This window comes from Macrosteles quadrilineatus, unplaced genomic scaffold (assembly GCF_028750875.1).
Source record: "Macrosteles quadrilineatus isolate MER2022 unplaced genomic scaffold, UCM_ALF_1.0 Scaffold_8__2_contigs__length_117827958, whole genome shotgun sequence".
Classification (NCBI taxonomy): Eukaryota; Metazoa; Arthropoda; class Insecta; order Hemiptera; family Cicadellidae; genus Macrosteles; species Macrosteles quadrilineatus.
In genome coordinates, this window is record NW_026542601.1 from 46,294,421 (window position 1) to 46,311,621 (window position 17,201).

Here is a 17,201-nt window from a genome sequence, read left to right on the forward strand (position 1 = left end):
ACTTACTGTCAAAACAAGTAATAAAACTAAAATACTTTTCATGTATAGATAACCTATTGATGAAATACAGGGTAGCTGAAAATCAACTTACACCCCCCCCCCTTAACATTTCAAAAATTTGAGATATTTGAAATCTGTTTGCCGAAATATTCTTAGATATGAGGGGCTACAATAATTATGGTAAATTTCGAAAATTTCGCCCTTAGGGGTAGTGGGTGTAGGGAGTGGCTCATAAATTTCAAATGACGAGTATAGTTGAGTTTTGTTATCATTTTACAGGTCTTGACGAAACATAACAATTGACATAAAGAAAACGAAAATTGGCTCACTAATAATAAAATGGCACCCTAAAACGTTTCAAATCCAAATAATCATGAGGGTGGCTGAAAATTAACTTGCATCCCCTTTAACTTTTTAACTATTTGAGGTATTTGAAATCGATTTGCGCCAACTTGATTTGGATATGAATGGCTACAATAATAACGGCCAATTACAAAAAAATTCCATTAGGGTAGCGGGGGTAGGGAGTAGCTCAAAATTTTCAAATAGCAAGTATAGTTTAGTTTGGTATCATTTTACAGGTCTTGACAAAATATAACAATTAACATAAAGAAAATAGAAATCGGACCATTAATAACAAATTGTCAGTTCAAAATAACTTTTAATAACCATTGTCTTAAACAATTAAAATAAAGAAAATAGAAATCTGACCATTTATGACAAAATGGCAGTTCAAAATAACTTTTAATAACCATTGTATTAATCATTTTTAGCTGCCCTGTAATTTTGTTTCTCTCACAAATATCAGAACAGACTCATTATAGATCATAAACATAAACAAATGACGTAATTGAAAAAGTCCTATAGGCTACTAATAACATTAACATGATTGTACAGTTCCATTTAAGTAATGTTAAATAGTATTTACTGTGTAGTGTATTTACTTTGTTACCATGGATATTATCAATCGATTTTCCTTTTAAATCTCTCACCTCAGATTTTTGAAATCGCATGGGGCAGAGCCCTAGGTCAACATTGAAGTAGGAATAAATCGTATCCTCGGAGCTGTAGCTTCATTTGTGTGCAATTTGATCCCAGTCGGCTCAGTAGATTTTGAGTTATTCTGCACATAGACACACAGACTCATAAACACACAAACAGACAGACACCATCTCTTCTTTATAATAGTAATATAGATAAGTAAATACAATCTACAGATAGTCTCAGACAGATTATTCTTTTTTTACAGTTCCATTAAAAACGGCTGATACAATAACTTATGTTGGATTTTGTTGGAATAAGTCTGTCTAATATGGTTGATTATTCAAACCAAACTGTATTTTATTTTAGGACCTGACTTTGTTAACACAGCCTATTAAGATAACAACAATTTATTTTAGGGGTACAACAAATTAAGCATAACTTTAACGGGTTGATTCGAACATAGTAGCCTACTTAATTAAACATTATTTTAAAATTTCTTTTCTTGCTTGAAAGTTTTGCAAAATAGTCCATGAAGAAAATATATAAGCTTCAAAAATAAGACGATGTAAATATCTATAGACCGTGCTGTCGCCATACCGCAGTCCATGCACGTTTTTGTGATTCGTCTTTACTTATTGCAGTCTTCAAAACTCCTGACTTGAATAACGTCTTTGACCTTATCCCTTCAAACTAATAAAGACTTTGCGTGGTTTTCTTTTGCCATAACTCGGTACGCAGTTGATACAATTTTCTTAAAAAGACGAAGCCGTCATACGCTTACGACACATAATAGTAACTACAAATTAACTTAGAATGCTGATACCGTTTATTTTGAATACCTATCAAAAAGTTAAATTCTAGATTATTAACCGTAGTAAATAGTGGTTTTGCACTATTCAAATACGATTATTATTGGGTTTCAAAATAGTTCCCTAATGTTCTGTTGAGAGTTGTTGACATGACAACCGAAAGAAATTAAGATTGGACAGTTATAATATTATTAGTGGATAGTGTAAGATATATTTCCAAGATTCAAGAATTACACAATGAATAATTAACGTGTCTAATATTACCTAGAAATTATTTGATTTTCTTAACATATAAAAGTGAAAGCCATCTCTCGCTGGCTTGTTCATCACTAATTGTCCAAATTTCTTACTAGCTTGAAGTAAAACATTTGGTATATTCAGGTTATAATTAGGAAAGTTAAACAGTTTTCATAATGATTTTACCAAAGGGTTGCGGCCTAGAAGTCCAATGTGATGCTTTTAGATATCCAATTAGACCTATTTGTTAATCATCATCTGTTTGAAAATTCCTAGATCTTTGTACCACCTGTTTTGAAGTGTACGTATTTGTTTATTTTTTAATCAATATCAAGATAGACTAACCTGTTTTGCTAATGAACTTCTCAAGTGTTTTTTGCTTGGTTACTGTACTTTTTATTATTTCCTTTGGACACTACAGCTTATTAATGGTTAATCGTGTTTCCGATACAGACATTCGTTTGAATGTTACGTGTAAATTTGAGTGCCTTAATTTGTACAGTTTTTTTTTTTTTTTTTTTTTTTTTTTTTTTACTCGATAGACAAAATACCTTTGCTTGTTTGGTGGCGTTTTACTCATATGGAATGAGTGTCATGTCTTCTTAATCTAAGAAAGATAGTTCGATGATTGTAGCAAGTATATCAGACAGTTTTTGACCGTGTTTCGAACAACTTTAAAGACTATGGGATCGTGGACTCGCAGTGATAAAGGGTACAACCATACCCAACCAATCATTACAAGCAGCAGATGCTTCGATTTCAACAAACTTTTCAACATGGGTAGTTGATAGCAGCATCTAAATTATTTAGCTGTTAGTTCTAATTGTTAATGGACAATGTTTGGGATGATAAAATGTCTTAAAATGGAAAGGGGAATCAAAATGGTTATTTATCAGCAGCAGGAAAGTGTATTACCCTTCTTGCAAAAGGGTCCAAATAGAGCCTCATTGTGGGTGATCACCCTGAAAATGAATTTTGTTGCTGAGAAATCATTGGAATACAACAGTGCTTCCAAAATTACTTAGTTTAGGAGAAAGCACTTTGTTGAAAGCGGGTTCAGGAGGAGTAGTCCATTTGATTGGTAGTTTATTTTTATCATACAATTATTATTTCAAATTTTTACATTTATTTTTATAGCTGATAAAATTTGTGTACACTTCCCAAGACCAGCCGAGCGAAGAACAGTTAAACAGATGGCTTAGAAAATTGTGAGTTAAATTAAGGTAAAATATCTCTGCAAATAGCAAGTACTGCCATTTAACAAAATTACTACAATAGCTTCCCAGGGATTAAAGCAATATCATGTCCTGCAGCTGTTAGTTTATTAACTGTGTACTTACATCAATTACTATGTCCAGCGGTGATGCTTCATTAAGTGTGATATTAAATTAAATTTACACACTTCTTATCGCAAGAGCAACCCTTTAGAATCGTCTTTATGTCCAATACAAATATTTGCATTACAGTTTCATTTACGGTTAGTTTGTGCTCTCTGGTTAGTATAAAGGTACAAATTGTCAAGACTAGGTGAAACTCGTCGAGATCGACGGTTACTTTGAAGGCTCACGCGAATTCATCTAACTGCGATAAATTGAGTGAAATTATACATATTTTGAACATTAAGCGTTGTTTAAAGAGTAATAAGTGTAAAAACAATAATGATAATAATTGTGTTAGTTACCAAGTACGGTTGATCATTTAATGAATAAAATAATTCCTATACCGTACGTAATCGGAGTTATTATTAGTATGTTAACTGGTATCTCTTCTTTTGGAAGAACCTTTAGATAGTATTAAAATCGTATAGGTGGATCTTTTGTAGTTAAAAGCTTCCGCGATTTCATCAGTGTAATAAAGATTAATCTATGATTTTATTTGAGAAACAATATCTGTTTGTTGAGAAGACACGTTCTATCTTCAAATGGAGGTATATCCATTACAGTGTAAGATTTTTCCTTCGTCACGTCGCGTCAGTTCATATCGTACTTCTGTGCCAATGAATAACCCTCTAGTATAGTTTTGAAAATATTGGTTGTGGGGTTACTGTTAAAGCTAATAAGACACTTCTGCACTTGTATTATTTCGTATTGTATTACACAATCGATGATTTTTCCAATGATTGAAAACATGTATGACAATAATCTCATGAACCTATGATGATCTGTCTAGAATAATATGATAAAATATAGCCAAAAGTGGTGCAAAAGGCATCACCAACCCGTAAAATAGGTATAATATAGTTCAATAAGAAATAATTGTAAGAGTTACTGTGATAAAAAGATTTTCTACTGATTTCGTAATGTAACGTTATATTTCAAAACATGACATGATACAGAAAAAATCAATTTTGAAATCAGAAAATAACATTGCAAATACTTCTTTTGGACAATTTAGTAACTCCCAATAAATGTGTGTTGTTTAAAATACAACTAAAAAATTAACAGCGGTTTCATTAAAAGTATTATCCACTTGGCCAAAATGTAAACACATCTGTGGAGGGATCTTTAAAGACTTTTGGGGCAGAGCCCTAAGGGAATTTACTTCGTTTTTCTTTTGATAATTCATCTATAGACCAAGACATTTCTTTGTACATCCCTACCAAGTTTCTACGACCAGCCGTTCTCTAAATTTAACAGAGACAAAGTTTCCAATTAACTATTTGGATTCCCCCATGTTAATCTTATGGGAGAAAACCCAACTTTGATGGAAGATCCTGCCCATACTAATAAAGATTTCAAAAAACGAAAAACACTTTGCAAAACTACAGATCAGGGCCATTCTTTTGGCACTTTAATCATTAAAATTGGTCCAAAAATGAGGGAGGAGTTCTGTTTGAAAAAGATCGGCTTAGCGTATTATATATACAGGGTAAGTAAAAAGTCTGGAGACCCCCTGTTATTTTTTTAACGGCCAATACTAGAAAAACTAAACTCGGCACACATTTATGGCATGTTATGAAGTACTTTTTGGGCATAACCGCTACTTGGTGTAAATCCCCAAAATGGGGGTTTTTGGGGGAAACTCAAAACTTTTAAATACAAAGATCCATCGAGTGACCCCTCATTTTGAAGGTCCTGGTAAAAGAAACCTAACTAACTAACTAACTGGTATTCCGACTAACCAAATATTTATAAACTTTTAGAAACATACTAAAATTTTTTTGAAACATTTTGCGTATTTTTTTTTTTTTTTTTTTTTTTTTTTTGAAAAATATATAAAGGGTAAAACAATATTGTGTACTCTAAAACATAAACATTACGGTATAAGTTAAAATGTTTTATTTCTTTGGATATAGTTTTATAAGAAAAACTTTAGTACAAAAGTTGTAGATAAACTTATTATAAATAATACAAATCACATTTTACTACGATGGCATGCATAGATTTTGAATTATATCCAGTAAAGTGAACGACTGTAATTTCCAGGTTTGGGAGGGGTTGGGGGGAAAGCTCAAGGGGGAGAATCGGGAACTTGAAAATATAGAAAAATATTGAAGATATACGTCTTAAGTGGTTCCATTACATATAACAAACACAGCTTTCCACTATTTAGCTACGAAAAAAGGCAGTTATTGCGTTTATTGGCTGGGCTAGACGCGATGACGCATCGCAGAGGTGTTCAACTAGCCCGCACGCGCTCTCTTTACCGACGCCCAGCTCTTCACTTTGTAAACCTTGAAAAACGTACTAAAACGTTTGTTCAAACCGTATTTGCGTATTATTTCTAATTAAAAGTAACATAGAGAAAAACAAAATTTTGCACTCTGAAACAAAGCTTTTAACGATCTCCGTAAGTATTGGTTTTGGAAAAATAATATAAATACAAAAGTTGTAGGAAAACTAATCAGAAATGAAACAAAACAAATTGCAGCTCGATAGCTTACATAGCATTCGAATTATGATCAATTAAGTATAACACTGCAATTTCTATGTTTGGAGGGGGGTGGGGGGAAAGCTCATGGGTAGAAGTGGGAACTTTTGGGAAAATACACCTCTCATGTGGTTCTATCACATATAAAAATCCAGCTTTCCACCATTTAGTTGCGACAAAAAACATTTATTGACTGGGCTATTAGTCAGTAACAAGACTACAAGATCACGCCACTCATCCTACGCTCATCTACATTCATACTTGGCTTTAATAATAATTAAAATCGTACGGTCACCATTTCAATTCAAAGTAAAAAAAAAAATAGTATTAATGATATTTGAAGGATTCCAAATATAATCGATCACTGTTAAAACTAGTTTATATGTAGGCTAATTTTTACATTTTTAGGCAGTATTTGCGTTGTTCAATAGACCCATAAAAGATTGGATCCATTGAAACAATAAAAATATTCATACAGTTTTCTCATTACTACTTGCTATAAATCATTGTTAGTGTTTTTTTATCACCGTAAGTTTGGTTTCTTGAGAAGGTTTCTACTGATTGAATAAATTGATTCTTAAAACAAAAATGCTCTTCTAAAACATTTAGATGGATACAGATTATCCCGTCACAATACACAAATTAATCTCAATAAACACTTTATTCCCTCGTGTAAAATAAAGACTAACTTTGAAAAATACGTGTATCTCCCTGGACAATAAGCGCTTATCAAGGCAAATGAAGTCATTTGTTAACTTCTCGCTTTATTGTCTTCTACATTACGATTAAGATTTGTTAGTCAGTCAATCTTAAAAGTTGTACATTGTTGGAAAAGCACGATTTGTTTAGAATTGCCTTAAACATGTTTTCACCACACTATGATGTTTTTGGCTGTATTACATACGTTAATTGGTGGCTGAAAGTTACGTTTTGCTGGCCATGCCAGCTGTCGCCAATTTGGAGACCGAGCAGGTTTTTACAGGCCGTGGCCGCAAAATCAGCTGTCCGCTTACTTACTTAAAACATGAATGCGTTTTAAATACACAATCAAAATCCATAGCATTGCAATATAGAATTGTGTTATTGTCGCCATTGCCTAGCAACTATTTATTTATATTTTTGCTGATTCCTCAAATTATTTATTCACATAACCTTAAAGTTGTAGTTGTGTTGACGATCATTGTACATCATTATAGTGGTGAATAGTGGTAATAGGGTATAGTGTGGTGAAAAATAGCGTTCGCACCACGGACCGAAATGGGTTTGCAGCTCTCGATCGATTTAAGTTCTCGACTTCGTCTCGAACTTAAAAACTATCTCGAGCCGGCAAAACCTCATTTTCGGCCCTAGGTACGAAATATACTATTTCCTGTAGTGGGAGTAGTAGCCTTTCGCCAATATAAAAACTAATTAATGGTAAAAAAAATAATAATTGACCAAAAATAAATTTTTCATGTGCTTAAGAATTGTATTATGAACACCAACAAATGGTTTAAAAATTAGAATATATACCCCCGCCGCAGCAAACATGCAGACTAAGCGAATTTCCATTTGTCTGATTTGATTTTCAAATAAATCTATTCAAATAACATTAGGTTTAACGAGCACCTAGGTTTGCTGCCTACAGGGTAATAAAGTGTGTTTTTTAGTAAAATATTAATAGCTTAGTATAAAATAAATAGATTGGGCAAGTTGATCCAAATATATGCATAAACAAGCAAACTACAGTACAACAGTTTACTTATTCTCCATAAGAATAACATGGGAATTTTTAATTTACAATTTTCTCCGTAACCAATAACCATACAAAAACACTTCAATATATTGAATCATTTGTTTTTTTTAAAGCTCTTCAAAATTGTTTGGATGAAACGTGGGAAATTTTATGTTTTGAGGGTCAAAAATGAGAAAAACCAATTTGTACCCCATAAATCCTCCCATAAAACCCCGTTCCCATGGTCCGATCATGCTGGTTCGTGAACTCGTTCGAATAAACGTAGGTTTACACGTTTGTACCAAATTTCATCGAAATCGGATAATTTTTGCTCGAGTTATCGTGCTGACGGACACACACACACATATATATATATGAATTTGAACGGATGGTGTTTTTGGCTTCTAGGGACATCTAAATGAAAAAGTAAATCGGTCCCGGGACTAAGTCTTACCATGAGACCTACGGTAATAGCTTATTACCTATAGGGAAATTCGCTAACAAAACTAACCGCCACACAACTGTGCAACTGGTATGACGTAAAGATTGGTTTACCTGTTTAAACACAGCCTTCGTTGCGCAAATGGTTACACGGAGCAACATAAAATTACTGATTCATTTTGTTAGTTGATGAAGATTTGCAGGTTGTTTGCTCTAAACACAGCAAATTATAAGTACCATCACAAACCTTCGACAAAATGCACTTAAAATTATTGTATATTTGCTTTTTATTAGAAAGCACATGTTATATTTGGTAACACTGCCATACAACTCCAGCTGCTAAACTAAAAACTTGTAAAAGTTATATGAGCATTTCTCATCTCTCGATGCATCTTAGACAAAATGTTTTCAACCAAATGTTGTCTAGACATGATCATAAAACGGGCCTAGTCGTCGCCAGTCAAGATTTGATGCTATCTGGCCAAATTGATATTTTTGATAGGATCTAAGTCCAAAATCAAAGAAAATATTTGTTTTATAAGTGATATTCTTTTCCTAAATTAGACGATTATGATGTAGTGTAATGCAGAAGTACGAAAGTGGATAATTCTTATTGTTTTTTTTTGTTTTTTTTTAGTTATAACAAGATAGTTGTATAGTAAAAAAATACTCTGATATTGTAACTGCAGTTTAAAACTGAACCTTATAATTTTTTTCCAGACGTAAACAACAGACTTAATCAGATAACAAAAATGTTATCTGTATATTTAATTGGAAACTGTTTTTCTTTGTCTCCACTAATTTGAGAGAACGGCTGGGCGTAGAAACTTGGTAGAGGCGTCTAAAGAAAGTTCTTGATCTGTAGATGAGCCACCAAAAGAGAAACGAGGTAAATTTCCTTGGGGCTCTGCCCAGTGGCCTTTAAAGTTCCTACCCCAGATTTGTTTACATTATGACCATATGGATAGTTTTAAACTACTGTTTAATGAAACACTGTTTTTTTTTTCAAACAACATGTTATAGGGATCTATTTATCTAATTCCATAAGCCAAAATTTTACAATGAAATTGTGAGCGAACGGGCCGTAAAAAGCTGAGAAAGGTCTCATTTTAAAGGTCTGGACATGATATTTTGGGGGAAATTATTCATTTTTCTTAATTATGTACCAAAAGGTCTTAGACACAGCTATAAATTAATAGCCCATACATCTAATGGCAACTAAGGGACCTACAGTTTGTAGTGGAATCCGCACCACATTTTTTCCTTGGTATATACGAATTGGTCTAATTATCAGGATAGTACTGCGGATAGTCGTAGTACTCACCCGTGCGGACGTTAATCCACACCAGGGAGTATCGCATCCACAGTGCATGCCTATAAGTATCCACAATTCGTGACCTCCTAGTAGCTGGATTACAGGACGACGCCACCTGTCCCAGTCATAAGAAATACATTGGGATTTTGATGGCATGTGGAGAAAAGCCCGAGGACTTTTATTACATGAATTCGTAAAAGGGGGTGTAGCGTAATCAAAAGGTTATTGTAGAAATAATAAAGTGGACTGTATATGGGTTATTAATTTAATTTTGACAACAGAAAATATTGGACTTTTGGTATAATTTTTAATTCTGAACTATAGTTATGTTACCACTTCATGACGTCAAGGTCTTGAAAGAAGATCTGGTCGAATGTTGGCTCTAGTTGAGAAGATAATATGTTTCATTAATGTCCAAATTTTCTCACAGTAGGTACACAGAATTTAGAGTGAAATTAAAAAGGGTTTATTTAATGAACACAAAAGGATAAGGTAAATGAAATAAGTCAAAATAAAAGGAGAGAGAAATGAATTATGTTACACAAAGAAACGATATTACAAGAGAGAAAAGTTGCACTTCTTGAACCAGAATGTTTTTCTTGGAATGTTTACATTTTTAAAATTTTATTATTGTATTGTTGTTGACATGTGGGGATTATTTTAATATGCTCATATGGTCAGCTGGCCTTTACTGAACATACCGGCCTCCATAAAACGATAGTTTTATAACAATGAACACCAAATTGTGTAAAAAACGGAGCACTGAAGAATATTCTGAATATTATTTACAGCTATTTACAGGTCCTTCCAAGTTGTATGGCTTAGTTTTGAGGGAGATGAAACACTTTAACAACTGGTCTAGTAAGGTAACCATGTTGAGTCTTCAGATCAACAACCCTGACTTGTCCATCTGTGCCAGGATGCAACTGTGTGACACGGGCAAGGGGCCAGGACAAAGGAGGCGATGAAGAGTGGATCAAGACTAGATCTCCAACTTTTATGTTTTCTGTCTTATGAGTCCACTTGGATCGTTGCTGGAGTGTATGAAGGTACTCTAGTTGCCAGCGCTTCCAAATCCTTTGGTGGAGAGCTTGTACTAGATGCCATCTTTTGAGCCGAGTTAGTGGAATATCAGTATGGTCTTCTTCTGGAATTGATGCCAGCGGAGATCCTATGAGGAAATGTCCTGGAGTGAGTGCTGAACAGTCATTAGGGTCGTTAGATAATGGTGTCAAAGGACGGGAATTGAGGATTGCCTCTATTTGTGTAGTCAGAGTCATGAATTCTAGGAGAGTAAGAATGTGTTCACCCATGACACGGCGCAGATGGTATTTGACACTTTTCACTGCTGCTTCCCACAGACCACCTTGATGGGGCGAAGCAGGAGGATTGAAGTGGAAATTTATTTTCCTGGATGAAGTGAAATGCAACAGGTGTTCTTCAGATTCTTTGGTGCTCAGGGTGTTTTTGATTGTTCGACGCAGTGCAGAATCAGCGCCTACGAAGTTCGTGCCACAGTCGGAATAGATATCTTTACAGAATCCTCTTCGGGAGATGAATCGTGTGAGTGCAGCGATGAATCCCTCAGTTGTTAAATCTTCTACAACTTCTAAGTGCACTGCCTTTGTCACAAAACAAACAAAAACACAGATGTAGGTTTTGATATGACGCATTCCGCGGAGATGGACAACTTTCATGTCAAAAGGGCCACAATAGTCAACGCCACTGGTAGTGAATGGTCGAGCTGGAGTTACTCTTGCGGTAGGAAGATCTCCCATGAGTGGAGTGATGTTCTTTGGTTTCACTTTGAAACATTTTACACATTTATGAATACGTGTCCGTATGACTCGACGAGCCGAAAGAATCCAATAGTTTTGGCAAAGGATTGCTTGGGTCAGTTGTGGTCCGGAATGTAAGTGAGTAGTGTGGACAAAGTCTATGAGAAGATCAACGATATGGTGCTTCTTTGGAAGTACTATTGGGTGTTTGACGTTGAATTTCAGCGATAGCTTCTTAAGCCGGCCTCCCACACGAATTATGCCGGAAGCATCCAGAAAAGGGTCTAAACGTTGAAGATTAGAGGTACTGGGTTTGTTTTTATGAAGTATTGTCAATTCATTCGTAAAACATGTAGCTTGTACACACTTGATGATGGTACGCTCTGAGTTCTTAAGTTCAGAGACGGTGAGATGCCCATGTCTTCGGTCAGAGCTACGTGCATTGTGGATAAACCGCAAGACATAGCTTGTTACTCTAAGTAGTTTGGACCACGATGAGTACTTGGAGAGAAGATCCCATTCTGGAGGTTGGGTTGCAACTAGGACATTTAGAGGAGTAGTTTTACATTCTTGAGTGTCTTGCAAGTTTATGGGAACGAAGCGATTAGATGGCCAATGATCATCTGAAAGAATTAACCATGGAGGGCCATTCCACCATAGAGGATGATCAATGAGTTGAGCGGGAAGCAAACCACGTGACGCACAATCAGCGGGGTTGTCTGTTGAGGGAACGTAGCGCCAGGAGTGAGAGGGGATCAATTCTTTGAAATTAGAGTTGGATTCAAACTTCCGTTCAATTGATTGAAGTCTATGTTCAGCAGTAGATTTAGAAGTGCCCAGTGGTTGATGTTGGTCCTTGAAAGGGAGTCGAACAACATATGTTCCATCTGGAGAGCGGGAGTGAGTTGATTTGAAGTGATCTTCAGCGATGCGATCATCTTCAGAGATAAGATTGCACTGCGGTACCTCTTCTTGTTGCCAAAAGCGAAGTAGAGTATTATGTAGCTCGTCCGTAGTGGATAGTAGAGACGAATGGCACGAGGTGGGAGAAGAGTTAGACAAAGTTGGTGCATTGCCCATTAACACAAATCCCAATCGTGTTCCAATAACGAATGGAAGGTTTGAGCCCAATGGGTAGGATTGATGAGTAAGAAGTTCTGGAAACAAAGCACCTCCTATGAGAATGTCAATATTCTGAGGAATATGAAAGGTCGGATCTGCGAGGACAAAAGGTTTTACCAGTTCGTAAACCTCAAAAGAAAGTTGAGTACGCGGCAAAGGAGCGGAAATTCTATCTAGAATATGGAAAGGTTGATTTGAAGCAATTACTTCACTGCCTAGTGTGGATAGTTCCAGGAGTGCATGTCCCTTTGTCGAGGATTGCGATGCAGAGATTCCCACGATTGTGTGAGTAGAGCGGTGACGAGAGACGTTTAATAGCTGTGCTGCCTTCTCCGTCATGAAGTTGAGTTGACTTCCACTGTCGAGCAGACATCGAAAGACATGAGAGATTCCATTAGTAGCGGTAATTTTAATGAGAGCGGTGCCTAGAAGTACCGTAGTTGCAGGCTGAGAAATCGAGAGCGACATTTCTGGTTGAGCAGAAGCGACTACAGAAGGTGTAGCAGTTGAAGGTTTTGAGGGTTTGGCTATAGGAGGAGGCTGCACCGACTTTACAACATTTTCGAAATGTAACAAGGTGTGGTGTTTTTGTTTACATTTAAGACATGTGCCTGTTGAGCGACAATCTTTGAGTGTGTGATTGCCAAGACATGAAATACATTTATTTTGCTCCTTTACAAGTTTGTAACGCTCGTTTGGAGATTTCTTAGCAAAAACCTTACACATGTAGATTTTGTGATCGGTTTGTTGACAGGCAAAGCATGATGGAAATGTCTTTACAGAAGTGGAGTGATCACCCGAGCTTACAAGTGCAGTATAGCGGGTGCTTGGTTTGGAGTAATTTTTACTAGATGTGAGGGCAGGCTTTGAATTAGCCTTGTGACAAAAAGTTGAAGAGTGTAGGTTGGCATCTTCACTGTTTGAGCATTCTTCATTGAGAAATTTAATGATTTCGTCCACAGATGGTAACGAATGAGTTTCACATGATTTGAATGAGCGGTAATGTTCAAGTTTTTGCCGTAAATTTCTATCAAGTCTACGGAGTAAATGAGCTGACAGCAAAGGATTGTCATTGGTAGTGATGTCACTTTCTAAAGCAATAAGTGATTGTGTATGTTCCAGGAAATGATTTAGAAATTCACGTATTGATTTTGTATTTTCAGATGTGGCAATGGGAAGATCCAATATAGCATTTAAATGCAAAGCAGTTAAGCGTCTGTGATTGTGGTATCGATCGCGCAACAAATTGTACGCGATTTCGTAGTTAGATGCACTGATGTTTAAGTTTTTAATTAAATTTAGAGGTTCTTCAGTTAGACAGCTTAGTAGGTATTGAAATTTTGATACTGGAGACAGAGATGTGTTGAGGTGTACAGCGCTATCAAAAAGATTGATGAAATTAATCCACTCGGCTGAGTTTCCCGAGAAGGTTTTCAAGTCAAGTTGCGGTAGGCGAACAGGTTGCATGAAAGCAGTACAGTTGGAATTATTCACCATTTCTTGAGGAGGAGATTGAGGTTCGTCAATAGGGATTAGTGACTCTATAGTACTACAAAGATGGATACATTGTTCACCAATAGTGTTTTCATCATCATTTAGAATAATGTCATCGAGTTCTTCGTCAGAACAATGTTCTAAAACGCGCCTGAAATTTAGTTCAAAGTCGTCTCGCTTTTTCCTGATTTCATCTAAATAGTTATGAAGTGATTTTATTTGCACAGAGGATAGGTTGTTTGCTTTAGCACTTTCATTAACAGAATCTATATTTTCTTGAATTTTTCCAAGCCTAACTTTGAATTGTTTGGTTAGTCTTTTATAAGTACAAACCTTAATCGGGGCTAGGTTCACAAGAGCCATCATTGAACACAAATACAGTCAAAATACTCAAGACACAAAAGTTATTTCACTTCGTTACATAAAACAAAATGAATTAGGCTAGTTCAATTAACCCTTTTGTGGGCCTAAACTCGGAACCAATCAACAAAAAATATAAACACTGAAGGATTGGTACAATGTTTACAAAATGACTATAATGTCACAGAGTCTTTCAGTCATTGGAGTAGGCCAAGATAGGCTAAGGTGAATTAGGCTACTGTGATCTAGAGAGTGAGAGAGATAGAGGTAGAGGGAGAGTACACAATATGCGGGAACGACAATATTGAGAGTTTATGAGGTAATGTTCGTCTTTAATCTTCACCAAAAGTCCACATAATTAGTTCAATCAATTGGTTAATCAACAATCCGACGCGAACGGACCAAAGATGTAGCGTAATCAAAAGGTTATTGTAGAAATAATAAAGTGGACTGTATATGGGTTATTAATTTAATTTTGACAACAGAAAATATTGGACTTTTGGTATAATTTTTAATTCTGAACTATAGTTATGTTACCACTTCATGACGTTAAGGTCTTGAAAGAAGATCTGGTCGAATGTTGGCTCTAGTTGAGAAGATAATATGTTTCATTAATGTCCAAATTTTCTCACAGTAGGTACACAGAATTTAGAGTGAAATTAAAAAGGGTTTATTTAATGAACACAAAAGGATAAGGTAAATGAAATAAGTCAAAATAAAAGGAGAGAGAAATGAATTATGTTACACAAAGAAACGATATTACAAGAGAGAAAAGTTGCACTTCTTGAACCAGAATGTTTTTCTTGGAATGTTTACATTTTTAAAATTTTATTATTGTATTGTTGTTGACATGTGGGGATTATTTTAATATGCTCATATGGTCAGCTGGCCTTTACTGAACAGGGGGCGTATACACAAAATATAATTAATTTTGACACATCGTTTGTAAAAATCCGTCCATTATTAACGGAGGAGTAGTGTTTAGCAGAAATCGCCTTCACGTATTATATATGTTATATTGTATATTATATGTACTGTAATGAAATAGACTTTCTCCCAATTTGAAGGATCGGGATTAGTTAATGGAGTACGATTGGTTGTGTTAGGTATGTCTGAAAAAAGTGTAAAGTTAGAAGTAATTACCGGAGTAGGCAAATGGAACTAATTTTTCATGCCAATAATAAAACTAATATATACAGATCCTAGTATGCCGTCTAAGTTTACAAGGATTCAATTCCCATTGCGATTAGCTTTCGTTATTACTATAAATAAAGCGCAAGGCCAAACCTTCACAAAAGTTGGCATTTATTAAAAAAAAACAAAAAAAACAGTGTTTACCCATGGTCAACTTTAGTGTGTTGTTTTTAGCCGGGTAAAGTACTTATAAGTAATTCAGCGGCCAGATGATGTATAAATAGTGCTAGAACCAAATAAAGACCTATGAATCGACCAAAATGGATACTATCATAGACAAAAATAATTAAAAATAGACCGTAAGCTGTGCTGCGGTTACCATAGGTTCTGGCGCACGCCGCTGGGAGCGCCATGTAATTACGGCATACGCGCTAAGTAACTACACGGCGCTTCCAGCGGTGTGCGCCAGAACCATGGTAACCACAGCCCGGCTGACAGTCTATATTTAATTAATATAATATAATTACCTCGTCACAGCTCTGTAGTTTCTGTAGATTACATCTGTTTCGGCATTAAAATGCCATCATCAGATACACATACATCCACCTGAATTGGCGTCGTTAAACTGTACACATACACGAACACGATAAAAACACAAAAACACGTAAAAACACGTTTTCAGCTTCCGAACTCGTAGCAATCATGTACGCGACAGGGCCTGTCTCTTGTTTTACGTGTTTTTGTGTTTTTATCGTGTTCGAGTATAATGACGCCAATTCAGGTGGATGTATGTGTATCTGATGATGGCATTTTAATGCCGAAACAGCTGTAATCTACAGAAACTACAGAGCTGTGACGAGGTAATTTTATTATATTAGTCATCAATTCAGCTCAGGGGCTAAACCATGTCTATTGATATATTTAATTATTTTTGTCTATGATACTATACAACAAATGTTATTTTCTTAAAAATTAGCATTTTACAATTTGGAGGATAATTTAAAGAATTTAAAAAAAAAAACAATAAGCCAAAACTGATTGTCTGAGCTAAGTAAGGTGTAGGCCTGATACCCATCGCAGAGCTCATATTACACTGAATAGACCAATAAAAATAAATTTGGTCTTAAATTTCTAAATTCTTAAATAAATTCTTGATCGTGTCTTATCAAGATGGATACAAACAATCCTTCAACCCAAGAAGACACAACAAATGCCAACCCCACAACCAAATTCCTCGGCATCATTCTTGACCAGCAACTAAACTGGCACCCCCACTTGGAAGGGCTCCAGCGAAGACTCTCATCAGCTATCTATGCCCTTAGAAGACTCAGGGAAATCACTAACGAAGAAACCACCAAGATGGCTTTCCATGGAATCTTCGCTTCACACCTGAAATTTGGCCTAATTGCATGGGGAAGTGCCAGCGAAAGCCTATTAAAAGAAATTCAAATCATTCAAAAGAAAGCAGCCAGAATCATAGACCAATCCCACTACCTTGAACACTGCAAGCCCCTTTTCATAAAACACCAAATCCTAACCCTAACCTCCCAATACATATTTGACACCATCAATTTCATAAAACAAAATCCGCCTGAAACCAGACAAACATGCCACAACCACAACACCAGATCAAAATCAAACTATAACACCCAACAAAACAGACTAAATAAAACCAACAAAACCCCCACTGCAATGGGAGCAAAACTCTACAACCTACTTCCACAACATCTCAAAACAATAAATAACACAAAAAAATTCACTGCTGCACTAAAACACTACCTCCTTCAAAGACCATACTACACCATCAAGGAGTTCTATGAAGACCACAACTACTACATAGGGCTACTATAAGAAGAAGTGAGAAAGTAGTAAATGACGATTCTCCAGTCTCTACGACTGCGATGAAGAGGACGTATGTAAGATGTAAGATGTAAGATAACTTC

General features: G+C 35.6%; 1 protein-coding gene across 1 annotated transcript; it reads right to left on the bottom strand.

Annotated features, from left to right (window-relative positions):
* Positions 1-10,191: 10,191 nt before the first annotated feature.
* On the bottom strand, positions 10,192-12,738 carry LOC129000358 (uncharacterized). Its single transcript, XM_054427322.1, has one exon. It carries the CDS (start codon positions 12,736-12,738, stop codon positions 10,192-10,194), a length of 2,547 nt encoding a protein of 848 aa, XP_054283297.1.
* Between the last annotated feature and the right edge of the window lie 4,463 nt (positions 12,739-17,201).